At 38.9% G+C, this 27,921-nt stretch overlaps 1 protein-coding gene across 3 annotated transcripts in view; it reads left to right on the top strand.

Annotated features, from left to right (window-relative positions):
• LOC140244271 (uncharacterized) overlaps positions 1–27,352 on the top strand; it is a 163,820-nt gene extending 136,468 nt beyond the window's left edge. For 2 of the 3 annotated variants that reach the window (XM_072323912.1, XM_072323913.1), the window contains exons 6-10: positions 7,117–7,182; positions 9,959–10,139; positions 13,911–14,011; positions 17,392–17,479; positions 26,109–27,352. In XM_072323912.1, the coding sequence (XP_072180013.1) occupies positions 7,117–7,182; positions 9,959–10,139; positions 13,911–14,011; positions 17,392–17,479; positions 26,109–26,617 (945 nt within the window). In that variant the 3' untranslated portion in view covers positions 26,618–27,352. Of the gene's footprint in view, positions 1–2,343; positions 2,581–7,116; positions 7,183–9,958; positions 10,140–13,910; positions 14,012–17,391; positions 17,480–26,108 lie in introns of all 3 variants that reach the window. The other variant, XM_072323914.1, reaches the window with a different exon arrangement.
• The last annotated feature ends 569 nt before the right edge of the window (positions 27,353–27,921 follow it).

The raw sequence follows: 27,921 nt of genomic DNA, 5'->3' as shown, positions 1-27,921 counted from the left end.
ATATAGCCTGTTACAGTTGCACAGTAAAAATATAGAGTTCCTTAGACAAGCACTTGTGCCCGACCTTTTCAAAAAAGAAAGAAGGAGGCAAAATAATTAGAAAAATACACATCTAAATCTGCCCTTCGAAAGATATAATTTTTTTTTTTCGCTCTGGGTGCTGTCGCTTTCTATACACTGTTATGTCTGCATACTTTATTGTACATTCAATGTTCTTTTCTCTTTTTGTAGTAAAATCGTTATGGCCGCATTAATGCCCCGTACAATGTCCTTATATCCATTGATGTTCCAATTCCACAATTGCGTTCTTGTCCTCAACAGAAATGAGGTTGAACTGATTGTATTGCAGATGTGATTTGTCAAAAAGGAGATTTTCCCTCTTCATTCCAAGAGTGGTTGATCTTCCTCTGTGTTGCAGAAGTACAGTTGGGGGCGGAAGTTAGTTGCAGAAGGGCATGAATCTGAAGATGATGATTTGTGGCGCATCTGTGCTTCAAAAGACTGGAAGGGATGATGGGATAGTCCTGTGGGCGTATTTTGACAGCTTTTGCCCTCACCCTCCTTTTTTTTTCCCACGAAGTCACAGCAGAAGTGGAGATTACTTTCTGTATTCAGAAAAAAGACACACCAAAGGAATAATTAAGTGTTTTGCCTCATATATATACCACAAAAATCATTTATAGTCTGGAGAAACAACTGGCATCAGTTTGAAGGCTGTCAAAATTCAAGAAATAACACATTTATTCCTATAATTATTGGGTACCAATGAAAATAAATGTTGAAAATATGCTTGATATCGTGTACTACATAAATATCATCTTTAAAGATTGTGCAGTGTTGTGCACTCCATATTTTATTCACAGATTTACCTTAAAGTAAAAAAGTCCATTGGAGTTGGAAAGAATACTTTATTCAGCATAAAGGGAAAAAAAAAAGTAATAACTGAAGGGTCCACTTTTGTGAATCAAATGCCATATCGCAAAATTAATCCCAATTCCTGAATGCTAGACTTACTGGTGAAAATACCAATTACCGCTTGCTATTTTGAGAGTTAATTTGTGAAAGTGAATCCCGAGTTGAATGTTGTCCTTCACAACGTACTGGAGTGTGTTTGGATGCAAGAACTTGAGTGGACGATGAAGTGTGTGTAGCGTAAAGTACGAACAGCTGATGGCGTGACGGTTTATGTGCTGCAGCTGCTACCGTGCCCATGCATTGTTTAATACACAGCTCTGTTGAGTCTCATGTTGTATCGTCATTGTTGCACTGCTCGGTGGCAGTACTGAATTCTGGCCTTTTAAATTGGAGGTTTGATTGCTTTGGCAGAGGGGGACATGTTTAGCAGGAGGTGATGGCATTTATCTGCTGGATTAATGCTCAAACTGATATTTCTTCTTCCTTCCATTTTCTTATCGTTCTTTTGATGTCTTTGGCCATCTTTCTTTTGGAGATCTCTCTTTGTGCAACAGAGTGACAATCACGAGTAAATCCAAATTCAACTTCCTTTCCAAATCACTCTAGTGTATAATTGGCGACAGTGTCCAGAGTCAAACCAAGTTGGTGAATGAACTCAGCGAATTTGTAAGTACCACCAGCTGCTAATTCTAATTGATATTTTTTTCCTTTTCATATGCTTTCAGCCATTTGACATATATAATAGATGCATTAAGATTATCTAAAACAAAAATTGTGTTTATGATACTGTATGTAAATTCAGCATGAGCAAAAGTCGCTCTTACTGTCAAGCATTGTATTTCAAAACTGCAAATCATTACCAAGGAGCTGTGTTCTTTTTTGTCTGTTCAAAGTAGTCCTGTGGACATATAGTGCTGTGTGATCAATTTTTCAGATTTTTCTGACAAGAAAAAAAAAAACAACAAACATCTGTGTATGCATCTGTGTATTGTCAAGTGGCTCTTTAAGCATGTTGTAGGGCATAACGTAGGTATCACGTAGTGTTAATCTTAATAGGATGGTTGCAGTGCTGAAAGTCATGTACATACATGTAGGGTGTAAAAGGCAAAACTAAAACCGCGCACATTGAGACCACTTTTACCCGGTTCACGGGGGAGAATGGGACGTCACAGATTTCTGTGTAGTCCCTGCCTTCCCCATTTTTTGTCCCACAAGCGATTCCCCCTTCCCCCCCTTCCCTCACGCCCCTGCTGTGGACGAGTGCTGGGGTACAAGAGGACTGCGGGTGGAACAAATAAACGAGGAAAAATGAGAAGAAAACGGAGCTACAACAGCAGACGACTGGAGCCAGAAAAAGAAGTATTCAGAGAGAAAAAAAAAAAAAACCAAACGACACGCCTGTCCTCTACATTAATTCCCCTTCCTTAGGTGTGCAGGGAATTTCAACGTGGCAGCTGCTCGCGGGGTGAGGCCGAGTGCAAATTCGCGCACCCTGACGAGCATATCACGATAGACACGTCCGACAACACCGTAACCGTCTGCATGGACCACGTCAAGGGGCGATGCTCGCGAGAAAAATGCAAATATTTCCACCCACCGCTCCACCTACAGGCCAAAATCAAAGCTGCACAACAACAGGGCAACAACCCAAACTTGGCCGGTGTGGTAAGTCATCCAATTAGTATTTTACCAAAAAAAAAAGAAAAAAAAAAAGAAAGGCGGGCGCCCTTCCCCTTATCAAAAAAGTCATTTACCTCCCTTCCAACAAAACTAAAAAAAAAAAAGTACAGTTAGAGCTGAAAGTTTGTTTTCTTGGAAAATATGATTTGACGCTACATGTATGTACATGCACTTGCAACCGTTCCTATAATTTACTTGTCTTAAATGCCTATTGTTTAGTACCATTTTTTTTAGCAGCTTGTCATCAAAAACCCTTATGTTCCGTCTTTTTTTTTTGTTGTTGTTCATGTCCTTACAGTTCTCTGTCCTCAACCCCCCAATGATCCTCTCACAAGTGTTCAGTGTATGAAAACTCTATGGCCAGCATTTGTTGTATTTTTTTTTTTACCTGTATGTGCATGACTGCAGCCTTGTTATGCTGGTGAGATTCAACAAATTTTTTCAAGGAACTGTCCAGTCACCCATTAATACCTGTAATTTCATAGCTGTAGCTCCTCACTGTAACATCCAACTAAGATTGGGGAACTTGGACGATTGTGTCAACCAGGGTAAAAAAAAAAAAGCAATGTTGCTTCACTTGTAACAGATATTGTGTTGGCTTGCAATGTGAAACCGTTAGTCTTGAAAATCAGCTGTCATCTGCGCATTTACACCTTACCAAAAAAAAAAAGAAAGAGTTAATGAGTAGTTTGCTCCTCACACACCCCTCTTGTAATAATGGAGAAGCCCAGTGGTGCCTCTTTTCAACCATTCAGTGCATGATAACTTACCAGACCATTCCATTTGCTGACATCACGGAAGGGAAGCTGCATGTTGTTGCTTTACACCAGGGGACTCGAGTGCGAGCCCCCGAAAAGTGATCAGTTGTGACGGACAAAGTGGCGGATGGGTGTCGCTTCAGTTCAGCATCCATTCTCAATATTGCATGAGGAGTCTCCCCACCCCACTAAAATGTAGATGGACAAATGACGAACTAGAGCACACATTAAATTTCCTCACACAAATGGACACATGAAATTAAACATAGTAAGAGGCAGCTGGTCTTTAAAGGTACTGTTTACCATTGGGAGCAGTCATTTAAAAAATGTTCGAGTTATCACATTTGATGCATATGTGTAGGTCAATTGTATCACAAAACATCCTACCATATAAAAATTTTGCAATGAAGCCTGAAATACAAGGAGATATCACTATTTTTCTCATTAAACCATAACTGTAGATGGTTTAGTCAGGAAACAATTTTACTATACTTATTTTTCACATTTTGTATTTTAACAATACTTAACATTGATTATACTCATTAACTTTTTTACACTCGCTGTTTCTATCCCTAACTTACATTTTAGAACTATTTTGAAGCACTAAAGCTGGGTTTTTGTTTCATCTGCGAATGGTAAACAATGCCTTTAAATACTGACCAATAAAAGATGACCAGTTTGTAAGTGCACTGGCCTCTGGCGGAATGGACTATAAGCTTTTCATTCTATATTGACCAGTAATACTTCTTAGAAATACATCAGAGTGCTGTGGTATCAGGAAAACATGATGAATTCATCAGTGCAAAGAGATTTTTTTAAAAAGCAAGCAAGCACACAAACAGTAAATTTTCACCTTCGCCCCTATGAAATATTCACACAAGGCAATCACTGAAAACATTTCTTTTTTTTCATATCTCATCAACTGACCAAGAGTTTACACGTCCATCTAGATACGTTATAATGTGACACTAGATTGACAATATGTCTGTTTGACTTACATATATCTTTGTAGCTTTTTCTGGGTTTTCTCCGACCGTAGCGGTCAACTGTTGTTGTTTTTTGTTGTTGAATTCATGATGCACACGGGTAGCTTGTTGGGTTTAAGTGACAGGAATTTAATTTTTACTTCTGGAGTGGCAGTTGTCTGTAGCATAGCATATGTGTAGTTTGTATGACTGACAATGCAAAGCTGTGCTAATGATACATTGTCGAGTAGGACTTGCTTACTTTAAGCCTTTGCATACAACTGTGCTGCCTTCCATTCACTGACGAAAAATTGTGCAAACTCTTGTCAAAAGCTGCAATAAATTTTGCTCCTACACACTTGGTTTTTTCTTCTCTCATGGACAGTATTGGGTTCGTTCTCTAACATGGGTTGTCAGGCAAAGTTTAACTAGATCTCGGATGAAAAAAGCACTTCTGCTAACGGTTAGCCCTAACCATATAGTGTATGTGAAAATGTTTGCTTTCCTTTTGTGAGGATATAACTTGTGCCGAGCTCTGCTCATTTTCGGGGCTTTGAGTATGGGGAGTGGTGATGTCCCATTACTACGAAATAAACCTCCTATAATCAAATCTTGATCTTCATGCCTCTATCCAGAAGACTGCTCAAGGCTTTTTTTTTTTTTTTTTTTTAAATCTATGAGGGTAAAAACATTCCAACACTCGCCCTACATTCATGGTAGTTTGATGTACAGAGAGTTTACTGTACTGTAATTTTGTGACCTACGTTTTTCTAGATAATGAATTTTTTTTTTCTTCCTCAGGCTAACCATTGACTAACTGCATTTAATAGGCACTTGTCTTTGATCAACTTCTCTCATTTCCTTGTATGGCTACTCTTAAAGTCTGCGCCGCTGCTGGCCTTATGGACATCGGTGCTCGATTCCTAGATATTAAGGATGAAACGATCTACAACCTGTTGTCTATTTCACTCTGACTTTGCCGAGGTGTGAATTTTGTATGAGAGCGATGGGGCGCTAATCTGGTGTGTGAGAGAGGAGTTTACGTGGATGGCTAAACTCTCGTGAAGATTAATGTGACGCTTCTGGCGCACAAGATACGTGAAGGGAGTGATTAACAGATGACAAGGAGACAATGAATTTGAGAGAAACGAGCAACCCAAGCACGCAGTAGCGTGTCGGGCATCCCTTCTAGTGCCCTCTGGAAGTTGTATTTTTGTTTTGTTTTTTTGCTTGTTTGTGCAAGCAAGTGCTGGAATACTGCAACATTGTCATTATTAAGCTTGTCCTGCCATTAGGGCAGGATGTTACACACCTTAGTAAAGTGTTGCACACTGATATCTCTGAGGAGGTGAAATGGTGTTTTGTTTGATTGTTCGTATGCTCTGTTTTATTGCACATCTGCGTGCTTCCGAGACTTGGACACATGAATGAATGGCGCCCTCGCATTAGTAGCCGGTGTTGGGAAGAAAATTGTGTAGACCAGAGCAAGAGAGCCAGATCGAGAGAAAGTGACGTAATGCTGTAAAATACATTTATTATTTTTCATTTTTGGGGCGTGATATTATTGTTTAAGCAAGAAGAACACATGTGTTTACCAAAATTCCTATCTTCTGTGCGAAGAAGATCATTCATATACTTAACTTTATTATTTTTAAGGCTTGTCTAAATTGAACACACTTCTTAAGCTGTGTGACACAACTTGTCTATTACCGAAGGCATACACTGATGAGTTTGATGACATCACAGTCTTCCGGGGAATAATCCCCTTGTGTTTTGAAATCACAGCATTTACATATATGTGTCTCTCTTTCTGTCTCTCTCTCTCTCTCTTTGTCTATCTGTCTGTCTGTATATCTCTCTTCCTCTCTCACTCTCCTTTTTTTGTATTTGTTTGTATGGGACACCTTGAGTGATGTTTTCTGTTCTCATTCTTATTCATTATCACTGTTTCAGCTCTCCATTGCTATGTTTCTTGTCATTTAGAAGTCTCTTCCTTTATTTTTTTTCACTCACAGATTTATTGAATCATAGTAACCACGTGCAGTCAGTGGCAATGAAATTGAAAAAATATATTTATATATATATATATATCTCCTTATATTATCATATAGGTGCACAGCTTTGTAGTGAGTGTGTGCAGTTTCATCGCACATGCTTTGGACAGTGTCTACTCTAGTTCTGTCTCCCACAGTTCTCTTTAGCTGTCTCTGTCTCTCTCCCTCACTCTATCTATCCATCTATCTATCTATCTATCTCTCTATCTATCTATCCATCTATCTCTCTCTCTATCTATCTATCTATCTATCTCTATCTATCTGTCTGTCTATTTGTCTATCTCTCTACATGTTTGTCTTTACACCCACGTGACACAGCTAGCTACAAGTCTGAAGACTGTTTATACAAAGACATTCGCAACATGCATGCACACTCGACACACACACAAACACACAAGACCACAACAATAACAAAACATACACATTTATGAAACGAGACACACAACATTACAGCCACCACCACTTCAGCCACCACCACAACCACAACCATCACCACCACCACCACCACCATCACTGAGCCCAGCAGGAAATTGATAGATGAGAACCGAACTGGAGCAGATACTTTTCTTGCATGAGAAGACATTTGTCACTGATCTCCACCCTTCTCGCTTCTTTTGTTTTTTTTCCGTCCACAATGCAATGCTGCTGTGCTTGCTGTTTATGTTATTGACTGCCTGTACCCATGGCCATTGCTACACTCTTCCCATTGGCCCAAAACCATCATGTGCTGCGCATACTAATAAGCTTCCGACCACGAACGAAAGTCAGAGCCTGAAACGTCCGCGGGAATCGTCCGATGACGCATTACTGGTACTTTTTTTCACTACTGTGTTTGTTCGTTTGCTTATGCATTATTCAAAGAAACTTTGAGGCATGAACCTGTTGTACTCTTCTGTTTGTTAGATTGAATCCAAACACAACAAAAACACATCACCATCTAACTGAGGTGAATGTTAGACATTTTGACAAACTTTTTGAATTAAAAAAAAGGGGAAAAAGTTGCTTGTTGTGTTCAATCTTTCTATCAAGATCACTATTATTTCCTTAACTATGAGCATGGTGAGAATTTGTGCCTTTCTTGTTAATTTTTTGTGAATTTATCACGGTGATTGGTGCATTTATTATTTTTTCTCTTTTTTTTTCTTCCATCCAACATATTGCACGCTTCGACCAAAATGTTGCCTGGGTATACTGTCCTTCCAAAATCCTCATGGTAGACACACGTTGTTACCTTTTTTTGTCTTACAGAAAACATGCTGCGTAGACATGGGGAAAAATGAAAAGGAGGAGAAAACCACCCTGAAAATCATGTGTACACCAAAAAAAGAAAAGAAAAAAGTCACCGATTGCATATGTTCTAGAACTCAGTCCTGCAGTAAAGAAATAAAACTCAACATTTGCATGATACCCCAATTGGAACATAAGTGAAGCAAATACTAAAAATTAATCGGTACCAAAACCCAGGCATTCTACCAAGTGATTTTCATGTAGATACGACATCGATTGTAATAAGTTTCTATATTTGTTTTGATGATTAAAACCCGCTGTTGAAAACCAAGGAAAAACAATGATTTAGAGCAATTAAACAAATCAAAATCAATTAGAACGATTTTAGATGTAGGTGTAAATGTCTCTGTAATCTATTGCATGCCTTCTAGATAAAATGCTGAAGTGCAGTTTTCTCAAATTTCATTTTAATTTCCTTTCAAATGTCATAACCCTTTTTGAATGAATGCCCTTTCTAGTCTCTGAATGTATTTTTAAGGGAAGACAAAGATAGATGTGCTACTTGGAATGCCTGTAGAAATACCAAATCCTCTCTATTTTTTCTGACATTTGCTTCGAGAATTCTTCCAAATCCAAACTTGAAAGAAGCCACACCCTGCCCAAGAGGCTAGTCAGTTCAAAAATGGTGTCCATTCTGTCCTGGGATTTGAATAATGCTAATTTCTCCCCAATGTCCCCCTTATTGCCACCAACAAAAGACATTGCTGTTCCCACTTTCATTTTCCAACAAATTGCATGTTTTTTTAGAAGCCTTGTTTGAATAAAAACAAAGTCATGTAGTTAAGCAAAAAAAAAAAGGAAATCATTGGGATGTTATATCACCTTGAAAATGCATTAATTCCAAAAGCATACATTCATTTTTTTCTCCCCGTTTCTTCTTGAAATAAAAGGGGTAGATTTGATTTAGATCACTGCCAAACCCCAGTGCTTTAGATGTAACCAAGAGTGCCCATCATTTTGCACAACACAAAAACCTTGTTCAGTAGCTTGGTGTGCCTGGATACTGTCTTTGCGCCATTTTCCCCCATGATACGCAGTTTTTAGAAGTACAAGAAATCAGTCTGAAGCTATTGTAATGCAAGTATAGCAGGTCTTCTAACTAATTTATGCAACAAATTCTTTGTATTGTTGTAAATCACCGTAGTCAATTATTGTACATTTCCTGTGATAAGTACTTTTTTATCATAGATGATAGTTCATGAATTTTGGTATGTTATTTATGCAAATTATCTCATTGTTTGTTTTCTCTTGTTTTTCCCTTCTTCCTCCTCTTTGTTTCTCCCCATCTTTAACCACCTGACCTAATTTGTCCCATTCCCCTCCCTCTCTCTCTCACACCACCCTACCCCACCCCCTCCCCCCCCCAAAAAAAAATACCATCTTCCTCTGTTGCTTTACATTTACTGCTTATATTTTCTTCTGCGTGCAAAATATTCCATGAATCTGATGAAATATCCGCCTCTTTCATTCTTAATTCTCTCTTCTGATGCACTCGCCGCTTTGAACAAATCAATCTTTCCCCCTCGTCATCATGCTTGATTTTATCCCAACTTCCTTCACATTCTCTCTTGCTCTCCTTTTTTTTAAAAATCATTTTACTTGCTAAATTTGATATTTCTTTTCTCGCCACTTTTGGCCATCATTTGCCGCCCTTCCGAATCTCTCAACCCAATGCTGCCATTCCCCGCGTGGCTGAATTTGATTTATCTCTGCAACTCTGGCTTGCCAATAATTCAATCTTGCGCCAAAATGCCATCATCTATATGCCGCCAATGTGTGTCTATATGCTGCCACACCTCTGCCTTTCTTTCCTTTTCTTTGCTCTATAAATGTTGCCAATGCTTTCAAATACTAACTGCCGATTTTTGTTCCACCCTGGCTTCTCATGCTGTTGCCTTGCTCCTGTACTTTTGAATTTGATGTTTCACTTGCATTGAAACCCATGCTGTCCCTGATTACTTGCCCTGATATTTTCCCCCTTTTTTCATATCTCCCCAACTTGTTAATCTTGACAATTTGATTTACTAAAATCTATTAACCCTGTCCCTTCTCTTTCAAACTAATGCTTTGGATAATGACCAAATTTATCTTCCCTGTGAATTTCACAAACTTCAAATTTCTGTGAGCAAATTCATAATCCCTTCGCCATATTTCCCCCCTAAATTGCCACTACCTTTCTTCTTTCCTGACCTGCCAATCTTAACCCTTGGCTACCCCTCCCCCCTCCCCCCCCCCCCCCCATTCCACCCACCCATCCTCCTCCTCCTGGGTTCCATTGTCTCTTTTGCCCCCCTCACAGAATTTGACGGGGCTGGTTCCCCCACCGACCAAGAAGAGCCACACCACGGCGGGCACCGTGGCCGGTCAGGGGACGGGGCCGATGATGAACCTGTTCCCGCAACCCCCCATCCCCTACCACCACCACCTGAATCAGGCCATGCTCCACTCCCACCAACCGACACCAGTTGTGCCAACACCATGTGAGTATGGGCGACTATTCCCCTCCCCCTTCTCCTCCCCAATGGTATGGGGTTGGGGTTGGGTGATGGTCCTCTCGCTCGCTCATTCCATCGAAGGGGTATTTGTCCTCATTCACAAAAACCTCCCCTTGTTGAACCAAACTTCATCCATGAACAGCCGAGGTTGGCACATGGTAAATCAACTCAAAAGCCTGTTTTTGGCGGGCAAATGCAGAAATATTATTCAATTTTCTTCTCATTTTTTCTTTGGTGCCTGTTACATGGAATTTGTGTTGATTTATATTTGTTTGAATGCAGTAATAAGTCAAAACCAAACCAAACCAAACATGTTTGAAATGTTGTCTTGATGAAAATGGTAGACTTGTCCTTCCATCAAACATACAATTTGACCATAAATAAGATTATGTTTTATCTGCGAGGTTCAGTGTTTGTCAAGCCTATTTATTTTTTGTGGAAGCACCTCCAACCTTACCTCCACTCCCAACATTTTGCCAATGAGGGCTCTTTACCTTCTAATTGGAATGTGCACACTATCCCTTCTTCCTACATGTATCTGGTCCTGAAAAGCAATTAGAGATTAACTCTTTGATTTTTGTCTGTATGGCCATGTCTTAAAGCACACACAAAAGAAAAACAAAGAAATTGAGATCTTTCGTCTAGTTGAGTAATTGTCAACTGCCAGCTAGAGATTCAAGTTTGAAATTGATGTGAAAAAGGCATAGTCTCTCTTTTCCTTCAGGTTGCAATGTATAAGAATGTCCCATCTGCAGCTTTCACTTTTTGGTGTTGAGTGTAAAATATATACAGGTTTGTTACATCAAACAATAATTGTGAGATGATTTGATCTTGAATGATCCTAAAGATGAAATGCAAGCTAGCATTATGCAAGGCCCAAAAAAAAAAGGAAAAAAAAGAGAGAGAGAGAAAGAGAAGACAAAAAAAAAAATAAAATAAGAGTATTAAACTTGGAATGTGAGAAAAGCTTTAGGAGCAGCCCATGCTTATTTGTGGCTCTTTTCGTCTTTGCCTCCAGTCACTACACATGCATGGCTATCTGCCTTTTTATACTCCATCAAACTGTTTTAAAATTAAAGCACCCCACAAATGAATCTGGCAGTCCAAAGGTTATTTGCACCCTGACAGCATTTGAATGCCCCCTAGTCGCTTTGTTCGGACGTGCTTGGATCTTTGCAGAGAGTTTGGATGTTTAGACCTAATAAAAAAACAAACAGGAAGAAAAGACTCAGAGTAAGGCTAGGAAGATGAAGATATTGTGATTACTATGAAGGTCATCTCGGAACAAGGATGATAGAAATGTATGACAAATAAGAAGTTTTGTGCTATCTACACCTAAATTTACTGAACTGAGCATAGCTTCACATGCATTGCAGGATATTCAAAACATTTTTAGATCCTTAGAGTACCTACGGTATATGTTGAACTATTGGATATTCAGAAAAAAATTGATAGCGTTCAAGATGCACAATTTTTTTTTTTATTGGCGTCGTCCTAGCCTCGGGTCCAGTGTGCCAACTCGGGGACCTGCTGACCACAGTTTGACCATGCAACATTCAAAATGCCTCTACACTGAGGATCAAAATCAGTTTGATTACATCTCGCTGTACTGTATGGCCTCTCCTTGTTTTGCCCCCCCCCCAAAAAAAAAGGATAGATGATTCGCACAAATCATTCAAGCAGCCATGTCTCACCTGTGATAGGTTTAAAGTCTTTTCCACCACCCTCTCTTCACATCTTCCCTTTGATTTTTAATTGATTATCATGAGTTTTCATCACTTGAAAATCCATGCTTAATGTGGAGGAGGGTATCATTTGATTTGATATGATTTGGGTTTCCCATGGACCACCGGATGTGATGATATGAAAAAAAGTTATAGGACAAACCTGCAGTTATTGTCAGGCCTGATGCGAGTTGGGCAGTTTGTTACAAATTAGTGCAGAGACCGGGCTAGAAATTAAAAAAAAAAAAAGAAAAGAAAATTTATGTGTGGTTGCTCCTCGGCCAAAATATTTCAGGCAGTGCCGCAGTTTGAAGAGGCAAATCTAATGAAAATCAAAACATTTTGTGACCAGACAGAATAGTTCCTTGAAGTGCAGTCAGAAGTAGTATGCTGCTATTTGTAGTTTATGCATATTCAAACGTATGTGAATATATTTCTTATGACTATATCTTATCTTTTTCCATCCCCATTCGTCCCTCTCTCCCCTACAATTAAACCTGACATGATTGGTCATTGGGCTCTCAATTCTCCCGATACATACCAAAAACTTCCATACTTGAAATTGGAACCAAACGCAACTGCCCAATTATTTTTCCAATTTCAAATTTACTCCTCACAATAATTTGGAAACTCATGCGCAACACATTACAAATATCCAATACCTCAAAACTTTGCATTACAAAAAATGTCATGGCTTTTTCTTTATTTTTCTTTTTGCAAACCGTATGCCTGTTCCAAATTGCGCACTACGTTCAATTATTCGATCATTACATGTTCTTTCCGCTGCTATATGGTGCTGTACCGGTTTGAAACAAAATTTTAAAAAAATACACCCAAAAATTGAATGCATCATTTTTGACAATGCGGATTGCTGGTAAATACGCATGAAATGCGGACAATTAACATTCATTTTCTTTTCTGCTCAATTGGGTTGCATTGCTCCAATCAATTTTGTTTGGGGTCATATGCATCTATTGGAAAAAAAAATGGCAAAAATTTTAATTTATCATCATGAAATCATCTTGTAAACCAAAAATTTGGTAATGGATACACTCAATATTGCATCACCAAACTATTCCCCCCTTCCCCATATGACTGATTGCGTATTACATGCGGGGCCTATTTCACCCCATTCCTCTTTTCTCTGTGCTCATATATTCTTCTTCTCTTATGTTCACATACCTCCTTTTGCGGCTGTATGTCTGTCTTTCCCTGTCCCATCCATCTCTGCTCTTCTCTCTGCCCATCTTTGCTCATCTTTTCATCCACCTGTCTTTGAAATTGTATCTTTCTGTTTTGGAATTGACACTACTTTAATGCTGTCTCTCCTGTCTATTTGTTTCTGCTCTTCTCCCATTTCATGGTCTATTTCTATCTTCTTCTTTTTTAACTGCTTAATATTCATTTTCTGTTGTGTCCATTCTCATTATATATTCCATTCCCTTTCTTGTATTTCCTGTCCATACCCCTCCTTTTCTTCATTCATTCTTCCTCTTGACTTTAACATCCTTATATTTTCGTCTCACCCTTTTCTCCCTCCCCCCCCCCCCCCCCCTTTGTGAATTGGGCTCCGGCGTGTATTATGTAATGGCTGCCGCTACTCAAACCAACCAACAAACAAACCAACCAACCAACCAACCAATGATAAAATGGCTGCCATGTCTGTTGCTATCCCTGACATTGAAAAAAAAATGAATAAACAAACAAACAAACAAACAAAACCCAAAATGTGTTTGCTACCTGTCTGACCATCTGGCTGCCTGGTGCCTCTGCAACAAATGGCTGTTGTTGTCATGCAAACCGCCCGCCGCCGCCGAAATGCTGCAACGCCGCAACTTGACGACCACCGCCCACTGGCTCACATTGCAACCCACGGTGGCGTCCTCCTCTCACTGCTGCATGGCCAAAAAACGTGACCAAACCCACGCCATCCAACACTGGTGCCCGCTGGCCGACGCCCACTGCCATGGCCCGCCTCTGCCTCTCTGTCTCTGTGTGTGTTATGTGTGTGCGTTGCCGGGTGGGGCCACAGTCCCTGTCATGCCTTCCATGGCCACGGGTCCTCCTGGCCCCAGCATCCCGCTCTTCGCCCCACACATTATGCCAACGCAGGTACAAACTACCCGCCATCCAGTTGAGTATATGTTGTTTGTTATGTTTTATCTTTTTTGTTGTTGAGCAATTAATCCATCGTTTTAGTTACTTTTAATTGCTTTTGTTTCTTTTTTTTGTCTAACACAAGTTGTTGTTTTTAATCTGTCATCGCATTGCAATCTTATCATCATAATGGTTATGTTTGTGTTGCTTTTATCGGACTATGTTTCTACCAAGCTGTTCATACTCTATTACCAAATTCCGCCAAGGATAAATGATAGAATTGGGAGTGAATTCAAACAACTTTGCAGTCTGCTTGTAGTTCATTTAACATTAAAGGGTGCAAATTTGGATACATTTTTACATTACACAGATTTTGATATTGTGCAAGAATAAGAAGACTTTTCTTTACCGCTGTCAGTTGAAGAAGGAGTTTATGGTTGAAATCAAAGTACATAGATGGTTGAAATGTGTGGATTTATTCATTTATTTACCGTGGTATTACCAAATCAAACCAAATCAATCTAACTTACAATCAAAGTAAAACAAAGTAGCCCTAATAAAAAGATGGGTGCCACCTTTTTTAGGGTCTCTTTGGTTTTGGATATTTCAGCCATTTGGAAACCTATTTTCATCAAATGAACTTTGAATTCCTCTTAGAATTGTACGGTCTTTCATAATGACATAAGAGGTTTCTCATTATATCACAAAAAAAGTTGAAAACCCAAAGCCATATCTTAACCAAAACTGTATCATCCCTTTAATTAGCTGAACACTTGTTTCAAGGGTATTGAAGGATAGCATAGGTGGACAGTGATGTGAACATCAAGAGCCAACATTAAATTACCTTTTTCAACCCCCCCCCCCCAAAAAAAGAGCAAAATTGAGAAACAGATTGAAAGCAAACATTTAAAGGGATCAAACAGTTTTGGTTCAGACCTAATATCAAGTTTTTAAGATTTTTTGGTGAGATAATGAGAAACCTCCTATGAAATATGAAAGAGCATGTAATTCTATGAGGAATTCAACATTTATTTGATGAAAATTGGTTTTGAAATGGCCGAGATATCCAAAAATTCTTATAAAGTGTGGGACCCCCACTTTATTACGATCGTTTTGTTTTACTTTGTTTTTGGATGTTTCAGTAATTCCAAACCCGATTTTCATCAAATAAACTTTGAATTCCTCTTAAAATGGTATGTTCTGTACTATATCATAAGTGTTTTCTTGGTATCTTGCAAAAAGTTGAAAGCCCAATTCTCATCTCCACCAATACTGTACCATCCCTTTAAGTTTACTAAAGTATTCTAGATTTGGATTGATCCTTGATTCAGTTTTTGTTTGATCATTTCAGCATATCTATATGCCATGCTCATAAAATAGATCATTCTAGAGTGGATATTTTCATGACATTCCATGATTTAGAGAAACATGATAATTTTATCCGATCTAAGAGTACCTTCACTTGCCTTTTTACTACCATTGTTAAAATCACTGTGGAAAAAAAAAAAGATAACTGGCACGGGCAGTTACCAATAGCACTAATATCACTTCAAAATCTTACTTATGTTTGTCATTGTGTAGGTTGTGGATTTGTTTTATTTGTACTAATATCGAGTTTATTACTATAGATGCAATAGTTTGTTCATCTTTTCTTTTCTTCATCCCAATTTTGCATTTCATGAATTGCAACACTTTCATCATGATATTGCACACTATTGTACTCTTGTCATCGTTCCATTTCTAGTAGTTCATATAGATATGTCATATAAACCACTATGAAAGCTGACTTGAACACGATCAGTTGAGCCTAGTTTGTGGCACTGTACATTTTATGTGATGATAATAATATTACAGTTTTGAGATGAGGTTAAGGAGATGAGTAGTGTACATTGTGTGTGATGATAATCTTAAAGGATGGTATGAGGTTTAGGAGATGAGTCAGAAATTGTTCAGAATTATCAGAGCCACAAATCATGTACATTTCACCTTCAGATAATTTTGGCAGCTTGGGTCAAAATTCCCGTCATGTCTTCGTTGAATCTGGCCCTGTCCCTTTAGAAGTCCTGATTGTACTTTGATATCGATGTGGAGAATTCATATGATATGCAAATACATATGTCCTGTCTGGGTAACTCGCAAGTGCACACAGATATGTGTACGTGTGACATTATGTATACACCAATTTTTGACTCAGCAAATCTCTATTCAGCGGATTGTAGAGGAAGGAAATGTGTTTTGTAGTGTTATCATTCCACAATTTGATAATAAATGGTGCAGAGTCTTTAAATATGTCAATCCCACAAGTGTAAGCAGAATGTTTGCATATCATAGTCTTCCCCTCCCACTGTTGTAAGGCATGTTTTGATATGGATATATATCCGTAAGTGTGATGGTTAATCTGTTTATTGCTTCGACAAGGGTTCGCAGAGATTTTATGTTCCGACGTGATTGATAGCTAAATCTTTAGCATGTCTGGGGACAAAATTAGAGTCAGTGCTGCAGGATTTTCCTGAAATCCTCGAAAACAAATATATCATGATTCAATGCCCTTTCAGAGTCATTAAAATACATGTGTTTCTGTATATTTGTGAGAGAGGATGAGTATGTGATAGTTAATTTTGCAATGCATCTGTAATCCTGAAGGGATCATAAATATAAAAACAGAGTTCCTGATGGCTCTGTCGTAAGTTTAAGCCCCCAAAAGACATTTATAACACTCCAATATTTGCTTTGTTTTTCTTTCATTCTCTGCCTATCTCTCTATCTTCTTTCTCTTCCCTTCTCTTCCATCCCAACCTGCCATCATCTTTTCACACATTCATTCTCTCCTTTTTCCCCTCTATCTCTGAATAATTCATCCTGTTTCCATCCTTCTGTTAACATTTTTTTCCCACACATCTTTTGTCTGTGTGTCCGAATGTTTGATATCTTTCATTTTATCCTCTTCTTCCTGGGGTTCTCATACTATTTCTTTTTTCCCTCTTGGTTTTTCTCCTAATTGAATATGTTCCATGTGCTTTTTTTCCCCCATTTTTTGACTTGTATAATTTCTCACCCCCTGTTCATCTGATCAATTCTATCATTTCATAAATCCCTGTGTCTCACATTTGTGTCTCTTTTGTAATGAATCCAAATTGCTCTTTTCCTTTCTCTCATTTCATTTCTGTTTCCCTTCTATCATCAACCACATCCTTCTGCTGTGCTTTCTCATCATTTCATACCTCTCTCCCTGTGCTGGATGCTGTTTTCACTATCATTATCATAAACCTCATCATCACTGTGTGCCCATTATCAATTCTTCTTCTCCTCCACCTTTCTCCTCCTCCTCTTCCTCCTCTTCTTCCTCTTCCTCCTTTTCTCCCTTTTTCTCTCTCTTTTCCTGTTTTTTTTGCATCAACTCTTTGTTTTTTAAGCAGCAGTCTAACGAGACCATTCCAGTGTGTAGGGACTTCAAGTCAGGCAGTTGTAAAAGACCAAGTTGCAAGTATGCCCACGTCACGGAAGGTAAGTTCTTGGTTCAAACCCCACACTCCCACCACAGTCACTTGTCCCCTCTTCCCCCCCCCCCCCCCCACATCAGTACCCACACCCCAGTCCGTACCATCAAGCACTCTTGACAGTTTCTCAGTCTCTTGCACCGTAGCATCAACGACATCCCATATCTACCCGAGGGTATCCCTTAAGGATTACTCCAAAGTAGTCTCACACAATCACCAAATGTAGTCATTCGTCACATTTTGGTTTCATCTTTTTTTTTCAATGCCTTTGGAAAAAGGGATAGATAACACTGGAAAGTTTGCCATACAGAATTTTCACCCAGAATGGTGTGTGTGAGAGCTCTCAGCATCCATTATAACAAAGGCCAACTCCTACCTTGGGGTGATGGATTACTGGTGTGGCAAACACCAAATGCAACACCGGAGAAATGTCTAGAAATACTGGTACTGACTTGAAACTGGGCATTTTGCTGGCCTCATTAGGAATGGGGCTCCTCAAAAGTACTTTTTATTTTGTTTCTATTTTAGTCCATAGCAGGAGATTGTTTTATGCTACATGACAAAAAAAAAAATAGAAGGTCCATCTCCAGAAATGAACCCACCTTCTAATACCCACATAACACATGTTTTATTTGTCCAATTAAGGGAACCTTTATACTACACTTTCTTTTATCAAGTATAATTGTTTTCATGTCACTTTCAATTCGTTACCTACTCTTTTCTGTGTACATGTAACTATATGTACCAACCCACCACAAAATCGCTGAAAGGTTTGAAGAGGGGGAAACTTGATTAGATATTTGTGGTTAAATGTCTTTCTATTAATTCATTCATCCTGATGACATTTGGAAGCAAGACAAAAAGTAGGATTTCTTCTCACACACTGAAGGCCAATGCAATGTCATACATAGTGCTATTGATACTCAAATGATCATTACGGTCATAGCGATATTTTATTCAGTGGTTTGACTGGCTTTGCTTATTGTGGAGGCAACCAGTGGCAACACAGTTTACCAAAATTTATAGTGATTATGTCATCAGTGTGAAAAGCACAAATTCACATTGTATTCCAGGGACTTCAGAATAATTTTATTAAGTTTCTTTTTTGTTGGTATGTTTTTATACATGAATGTAAATTCATATGTCTTAAACCATTGATATTTTTTGAAGAATAAACTGGTTAGAGAGGTTCAATGTAAACATGTGATGTAGAATTATGGAGTTGAGAATCACATATGTTTAAGATGTGACAACAGTCATTTTTTTTAAAGCAACGTTTTGAAACAGGATTACAGCAATGGAAAGGTGGTTTTGTGGTGGGCAATTACGTCTGGTACTTTGCGAGTACACATTTTTCAGTCCATAAGTTGACACAAAATTGATTGTTTGTCATGTGGTTTATTTTTGTGTTTCATCGTGTGTGTTTGTTGTATTTTGCCCTTGTATGTTCTTAGATTTTAAACAGTTTATGAGAAGGGCATTTGATTTTTAGTATGTTCATGTTCTTTAATTGCATGCCGCTGTATTCAGTTTCAAAGGAGGATTTAGTCTTCTTCATGTCTAACAAATTTAAGTTAGCATGTCTTTTAATCCAAATAATTTTCATCAAAACAATTAATATATCGTGCCCATAATTTTCCTCTTCAAAACAGATCCTAATCTCACCATAGTTGGATGATTACAAATATTATTCTTTTTATCCTCGGAAATCTCAACAGAGAATGAGCTGGTTTGCCAACTGTTGCGTCAGAAAATAATCTTACTAAACTCCCCTTTTCCCCTCCTTTTTTTCCCTCTCCTTGCTCCGATCCTCACCTCTTCCCCAAACGTCTTGCAAATCGAATTCTCCTTCCCCACCTTAGATTATGTGGAAATCATAGATGGGAAAGTGACATTGTGCCGCTATGCGGTGCAGAATAGGTGTACCAGGCAGCGGTGCAAATTCTATCACCCACCGACATCGTCGACGCTAGCAACGATGATGGCACCGGTACCGCTGCCCACCATTCCGGCAACGGGCATCTCCAGTATTTGACAAGAGAGTGCGCTCTGCCCAGTCGCCAGGCCAAAAAAGCGAGACCTGCTGATTTTGTAGACATCACCGAGGCACCTTTTACATTTTCATGTAGATCCAATGTCATCTAAAAAGTTCAAGGGCCTGTTGTCTTGATGTATTTGTTTTATAGTATTACACATATTTTTCCTTTTTTTATTTTACTTACAAGGGGACATGCTGAATTTTTATCGTACATGTAGGATTCATACTGTTTACTGTCAAGTGCAAAGTTATGGACTCCTTGGACTTTCTTCTTCTTTATTTATTCTCTTTTTTCTAGTTTTTTTCGAATAATTTTTCATTCCAAGCAAACGTGAATAAGTGACTTGAGACGTGTCCAGTTGTTGCACGCCGGTCAGAGTGGTCGTGGCAAGAACCCAAATAGACCAAGGTGGTGGTATGAGTTAACCTACAAAAAGTGAATGCAGGAGACAAAACGGTTTGTGGAAAAGAGAGAAAATGATCAAGTTGGTATGAGAAAGTGACAAAGAGAAATGGCCAACCTGTTTTTTTCAGGTTGGCTCTCAAAGCATCGATGGGATCTTTTTTTTTTCTTTTTCTCTTTTTTCAAAAAAGATCTTTTATACATGCTTTTTATTTACTCATTACGTGGACGAGAGAAGAAAGAAATCTGGGGAAAAAGTGATGCACTTCTACTCAACGCAGCTTTGGAGTGTCGATGTACTTCAAACGTCAAAACAAATGAAAAAAAAAAAGAGGGAGAAAAAAATATAAGTGCAATTGTGAAAACCAAGTGCCAATGAATGTTATGGACACTAGAGAAGGAGTGACGAAGCGGAGGATTGTGACCAAGATGGTGAGGAGAGTCGGCCACGAGACGAGGCACAAAGGAACTTAGCGAGTGCGGAGTTTGGGCAGGAGTTTCATCTTTCCTTTTTTTTCCTGGAGAAAAAAAACAAAAAAACAAAAACTGAAACGATGTTGCCGTCCACCTGATTGTCGTTAAAAAGATGTGTTTTGTGCCAAATAATGGAGTGACCTCTCCAAGGATCAGCTCCACCAGACTTTCAAAAGGGGAAAAAGAAAAAAAAACAACAACTAACCAACACTTCTGCAACAAAGTATGCTTTGGGGAATGGACAGAAGAGCTCTGACTAAAGTGCTGTCTTCTTCTTTTCTTCATTTTATAAGTATTATTATCATTTTTTGTTTTGGTTGAGCACACAAGCTCTGAAAACAATGAGGAACACGCTTTCATCTGGGCAACAGACAGCTATTACAGCAGCATAGTCATTCTGTGAAAGGCAAAAGGGACAGTAAAAAGCATCCACCACAAGGAGACCCTCTGCAACGCGTCGTCTTTCTGTTCCGCGAAAAAGGCGCGAGACGCGACGAGGACGAGAACTCTCTGAGAAGCACTGTTACCGTGGTAACCTCTTATCATCACCACTTGGACCCATTCATTGGACAGGAAGCACAATACCAAAAAAAATGTTGAACTATGACAAATCCATAGTATTGGTTACACATCTGTACAGCTGAAGGGGTTGATTCTGTAAAACCGTATGTGTAAGTTTGTCAAGTGTCTGGACATGCCACTTTAACACTCCTGTTTTTCAGATGTCATTGGATGTTTTTGTTACGCAACAAGCGACAATACCAAATGTAAAACCATTGGTGGAGAATATCTCTCTCTCTTTCCCTCTCTCTCTCTCTCTCTCTGGTTAGTATTTCTAGAAAAAAACAAAACAAAGAAAGAACCACTCCAATTCATATGGTGCTTTTCTGCTCGAGGGGGATAGCTTTCCCTTTGCAGAAACATGGGCCGGAAGAGTGATCTGCCAGTGTTAGGAACACTGGATCCACGTGCTGAAATACAGCCACTTCCTCTTTATACTAGCTGTGGATTTTCACCTCAAAAAAGTTATCAGAAGCCAAAATCTTGGGCCGGGATTAAACAGTACCAAATGTTGTCAGAGCTTCCATATGCCAGAGAAAGAGAGAAAAAAAAAAAAAAAAACGATAGAAAAAGGGAGAGAGAGAGAGAGAGAGAGAAGGGGATAATGTATGATGGAGGATTAGAGTTTGATCCATAGTGGACAGGGAAGTTTAGAGACCAGTGCTCCAAAGTCAAACATATTTCACGGGCTGCATAAAGGGAAAATACAGAGTGAGAGGATGGCGACTGGTATGATGTCTTCGGATACTTTAGGGAGAGAAATTCCTTCAAAAACCACCAATGAAATTGTCTGTGAGTTTCCAGCCACGTCAGATAATTGAAGTCTTAACTTCACATACACCGTCACATTATACACACTCTTTCGTGTTTGAATGTCAAGTATCTTGTGAACTAGCCTAGATTTTTTTCTTTTTTTCCGTGTACACTATACGAAACAAGGTATTATTACGATGTAAGTTGTATGTTGATGTATTATAGTCTTTTAGAACTCTTTTAAAGTGGGGAAAATATGAGATGTGGGATTTTTGTTTGTTAAAGTATGTAAACTCAATACAACCAAAGGTTGATTATCACAACGAAAAGAGAAAAAAAAAGAAAAAAAAAAACTTTTATGTGTGTGAGACAGACTTTTTCATACTTTTTCGAAGTCTATTTGAAATTTAAATGTAATTGGAACATCAAAGAATGGTATTTATGCAAAAAACTATTGGAGTATTATGAATTTGTAATGTATGTCATCTTGAAACAGTAGCGCAAAATTCTTTCCGGCTTGCGCCATACTGCGGCATCAAATGCGTTGGAAGCTGTATGCAAACAGGAAAACAATACGATGTATAGCCCACAGCATACATATCTATCGGTCATATCTAAAGATATATTCATACCTGTATTCTAGACAGTGTGGTGTCTCTTTTTGTGGGTAGATCATAACAATGTAAGCTGCATGCTTCATAGGGGGTTTAGGAGGAAGAAATGCCTCCTCAATGGAAATCACACCTCAAGCTGACTGCGGCTCAGGAGCATGCAGAACGTAGTTGTTTTGGGGTGGACATAGATGGCTAGATTTCAAGCGTGATGGAAGTGAAGACGGCTCATCAAACACAGTGGACCAATTTTGTTGAAAAAAAAAAATCATGTATTCAGTGACTGAGTTTTGTTTGGTTTTTCTGCATGTGATTTCGATTGAGGTTTTTCAGCGTATATCATTATGACTTGTACATTTGGTAGTGCTTCGATCAGTGCACATGTTCCATTCATGGGTTTCAGAGAAGAAAGTGAAGGGTTGAATATCATAAGTTTCATAGAAATTCATAGAATGCACTTTTTTGCAGACATATTTTTCTCTCTGTTTTGCTGCTTGCATGGGCTTAAAATATCCTCACTTCTAATTTCTGCATGCTGTAGCAAGCAATTCAAAAGAATAAAAAAGAAAAGAAATCATCCTTGTGTGGGATGAAGCACATTACATTACAATTTGCCACACTGCTACACAGATATGTCTCGAAAAGTCTATTCATTTGCGTTTTGCATGCAACAAACTTAATGTGCCATAGTTTGACAGGAGGTAATGCTGATAGGTATTTCACTATTGTATGTGCAAGCAACATCATAGGATATATATAAATGAATACATATATTTGTCTGTACATTTTGTCATTACCAAACTGATATGGATGATCGTTTCATGCAGTTTTTTTTTTTTTTTTTTTTTTTACTGATTTTGGTTAACGGTTTGAAATTAGGTTTGATTGGTGATGTTGCACTTGTACTGTAAAAAAAAGAAAAAAAAAAAAGGTTCTTTCAGTTGAAATGTGATTTGACGGAAAGTCGGAAGAGCCTCTTTTCGTCATGTAAAACATGCACTCTGAAATGACAACAAACATAAATGCTGCGTAGCGTAGACGAGAGCGGATGTTAGGCCAGGCGTGTTGAAGCTAGCGGGATACGAATGATGCCACAAGATTCCCCTTCCCTCCTGCAGGACCTATTCGTGTCTTCTGCCAGATTGTTTTTCCACATTACTGCAGTGGTGTCGACACACTTTTTTTAATTGAAGTTATCGCAGCTTTTACGTTTTTTTTTAAAAGGCAGTACTGCAATGCAGCTTGGCTGGCTAAATGGCAAAACCAAATTTGTCTTACCCCTTGTCCTTTTGTGTTTTTATACGAGTGTTCCACTCTGGAACTGTTTGACTTTCAGAAATGATATACCTCTTTGCCAAATTTTGCCCTCTGTGATTTTGTTTCCACACCATGCATCTCTTGAAAAGACAGAGTGGTGATTGTTGGTCAGAAATATCTTTAAAATTCAATCATCTTCATCACAGATGAAGGCACCTGTTACCGTTAGACTTACTAGGTTGATTTTGGGCTCTGAGTCCCGTTTTGCAATGTGCAGATGCATAATATGTTCCCAATTACGCTTAGGCTTGAACATACCACTGGTGCCACAGGCTGTTATGACAACCTGAAGCGCTGTCATGTGACATGGTCATGTGATGTGGTCATGTGACTATACACAAAGGAAGAGAGGGGGATTGTTGTGGCACCATGGGAAGGTTTTTGACAGGCCCACTGAACTGAAATACTATGTACATTGGATGTTAGTGCACTGAAATATGGCTTCGTTGAGGCCATTCCCATTTGATGCCGCTGAAACTTTTCTAAATAGTTTACACCCTTCTAGAAAGTGCAACATGTAAGAGTGCATGCATGAGTGGTTTTTCTATACCTTTCCAAGAAAAATGGTGTACTAACTTAACTTTGCTCATAAAAAAACTGATTGTACTCAAGAGATTCATTAAAACTATTAATGTTTATTCATTAAAAAAAAAGATATGTGCCAAATCTTCTCTTTTATGCCTCCGCCACGAAGTGGTGCCGGAGGCATTATTTTAGTATTTTATGGGGGGAGAATGGATAACTTTGTTTAACCTCTTTTCCACTCCTATCCCTGACTATGTATGTTGAAATAAGTGAACTTGGAGGGGGGATACAAAGCAAATGTGATTGATCTTTGCACAAGTAGAGAAAGAAATGTAGTGCATCATATAGCATAATTGGATATTCTTCTTCCCATTCACGATTCAAATGAATGTAAATTGTCATTACTTGGTTCATGATACTCAGTGAAATTTTCCAATTGATTTTGAAGTATTTTGTAAAAATTTTGCTCATGTATTGGATACAAGTTTGAGTTTCTCTGTTGCCAAATATCTTCTTTTTTTTTTTGTCGTACATCTTCCAACTGTGCAGCTGTTGTGACCTGTATTACAATCAATTATTATACTTCTTATAGTAGAATGATAAGAGTTTATTTCTTTGGACAGAATTATTGTGTCCTGATCCAGCGATGCTGGATGGGATTTATATGCCATCATGGTGTATATCATTGTAGGGATGTATTGATGTATTTTACAAGGGGGCATGAGGATTGGCTGATACTTTTCAGTTATTTGGTTGTTTTTCTTTTGCATCTGATAGCGTCATCTTTTTTTCAATACTGAAAAAAAAAAAAAAACATGCAGTGTTTAAGCTGTGCACATTCTTTGATATCCCAGAAACCACTCTCCATTCTGATATGTTTGTGTATGTATACATGTGTGTGAATTCTAATTACATCATGTGCACTACCAACCATAATATCCCTCCATTGTTTGTGCAGTCACCTTTAACCGGCTGTAGAGCTCTGAAATTTGGCATCACACGTCTGTTTGTCTGTCTGTCTGTCTCTTTACGTCACCACGTCTGTCTGTTCGTAACCATAGCTGCAATGCTTGTTCTGTTGTGTTGTGTTATTTTTAATGGTGTGTTGTTTTTTGTGAGTTTTTTTTTTTCCTTTGGCTACCCCCTCCCTGTACTACAGAACCTTGATGTGAAAAGTGAATGAAGCATGTGCTTGAAAGGGTAGAGGGTTTTGGTAGCCAGTATTAGTAACAACATAATAATATCACCATCCCTTGTTTTTCCCCCCTCTTGTCTTAATGCTCATGTTGATTCTCATGTTATACCTTGAATTCCAAAGTCTCTTCTTGCATCAGGAACTGAAGTATTCAATCTGAAGACTGTAACCCGCTTCTGGTGTAATTCCGAGACACTGAATTAATATACTTATTTATTCAAGTCTTATTCATGTACCTCTTTTTTTTTTCCAGTGGAATGTTCAATCATTAATCGGTGTTTTACCTTTGTGACGCAAATTACACATGAGTATTAGGCAACTTGTATTACTGGGTATGGGAGCCTTTGACCCCAAATGGCAGAACGCTTACTGAAAAGGCTTATTCAGCAGCAAATTACATGTTTTGTAGTTTTAGAGCTCATGAAAATGTATGTCATGTAGAATCAGTTACGCTTGCTTTATCATTAATCTGCATTATACTACAAAAAAAAATTGTAGTAATTCATTTCCCCCTTTTTTTGCTGCACTTCATCGCAAGCAGAGATTGAATATTCCATTATTTGCCTGATGGTGTAACCACTCTCTTTCTGCATGACTGTCCATAAAGAGGTGTCGGTATTTTTTGTTGATGAAACCCAGACATCATCCTGCTCCTCCTGGCGAGAATAGCGGGGGAGAAGAAAAGATTGAATGAGAAGCAGGGTTAATGATAATGAGCTTGTTGCTTGACCACATCCAACTCCTCCTCCTCTCCCACAGATTATGTAGAGGTAGTGGACGGAAAGGTCACCATGTGCCGTGATGCGGTGCGGGGGAAATGCCTCCGGGCCACCTGCAAGTACTATCACGCCCCAGCCTCGGCTGCCGCCACTCATCCTACGCACGTTGCCACGGTTGCCTCCTCCGCCTCCTCTGCATCTTCTTCCTCCTCCTCCTCCTCCTCATCGGCAAACGCCGGCACGGCCGCCAATGCAAGCCTGCTCTTCACCGCTACCGCATCTGCCACCACTACCACCAGCACCAGTAGCACCGCCGCCGCCACCGCCCCATCAAATGCTAGCGCCGCTCCTGCTAGTGCTGTTGCCACTGCTGCTGTCTTGCCGCCACATCCACCAATACAGCCTCAACCCCCTATCCCCTTCTCGGCCACTGCGGCTGCAGTGTCCAATCCTTACCACCAACACCTTCACCATCACCACCAACATCCCGCATCCACATTCATGCCCATCGCCCTAAGCAACGGTTTCCCAGCACAGGTCTTGCCATGAAACAAAAATAGAGTAATCAGTCTTGTCCCAGTAAAGTGGGGAAGATATGAATCTATTCTGTATAGCAGCAACTCAAATTTCCCCGAGAATTTGATATACTTCATGATCTGGCTAAAACAATTCACGGCTTTCTTTGCATCAGAAAGAAGAGCACAATTTTTAAATCACACACACATTTGATTTACTTTATTATCAGTTTTGTTTCAAGTTATTTTCTTCTGCAAATTTATTTTCTAACAACCTTTTGTCACCCACACATTTTTTTTTTTAATTAAGTTCACTATGATGTGATTTTCCCTCTTCTATTAAACCTTCTTTTAATACATAATGAATATCTTGTATATTGAAGTGTAAACATTCTCTTAGAGGTCAAGTTGAGATAATACAAAATCCTTTTCATAGATTCATAGGCATTCAAGACAGTGTTCAAAATAAGAATTTTGTTTGGGAGAAATGGAAGATTTGGCAACATCATGTCACAAGAAAATTTGCCCACCATCATACCCCTTGCTCCTTGCTGTGCTCAGTCTCCCTTGATAATGGATGCTGTGGTATAGTTGTGTGATATGTTGGGAGCAGTGGGATCAATATAGTGCCTGTTCCTGGCTGTAGAAACTCTAATTAGGGAAGCTCTCTCCTCAAGACAAATGTCTGTTACTGAGGAAGAAAGCAGAACAAATCATGAAGCAAGCTCATTTTATGTGCTTTTGTAGTTTCTCAATCACAGCTCTTTGATGTGACTAAAATCAGAAATTAGAGTTTATGAAACTCTTTCCCGTTCCTCTATCCTCCCCCCCCCCCCTTCTCTCTCTCTCTCTTCAGTCCGATGTGTTGTGTTTCATGCTGTATGTACACGTCTTCATTGTTTTGTCGATTTGCCTGGCGAACCTTGTATACATTATATAATAATCTATGCCCATTTACACAAACATGCTCCAGCTAAAACTGTGTTTCCATCGTATGGGCTGGTAGATGGCTGTTGAAAGTAAGGCATGTGCCTGCGTGTATGTATCAAAATAGATATGCACACATCAGCTCCCGGGGATGCAAGCGATTACATATTAATCATTGAAATGCATTAAAAAGGAAAAAAATTGCTTTGTCAGCTTTATTGGAATGCTGCTTGCTTGTTCAAAGTTTCCTTTGTTTTCTTGTTTTATTTTTTGTTTTTCTTTCTGTGTGAATCCATTCATTAGATGCACATTATGTACTTTAACGAGGTCAACTCTTGTCAAAGTGTCTGGGCGAAAATGGGCGATGCCCTGGTAGAACTATAATACATGTCAACTTCTCCCTAGGGGGTA

This window comes from Diadema setosum, chromosome 21, assembly GCF_964275005.1.
Source record: "Diadema setosum chromosome 21, eeDiaSeto1, whole genome shotgun sequence".
NCBI classification, from domain to species: Eukaryota; Metazoa; Echinodermata; class Echinoidea; order Diadematoida; family Diadematidae; genus Diadema; species Diadema setosum.
This window is presented reverse-complemented; position numbering and strand designations above follow the sequence as displayed.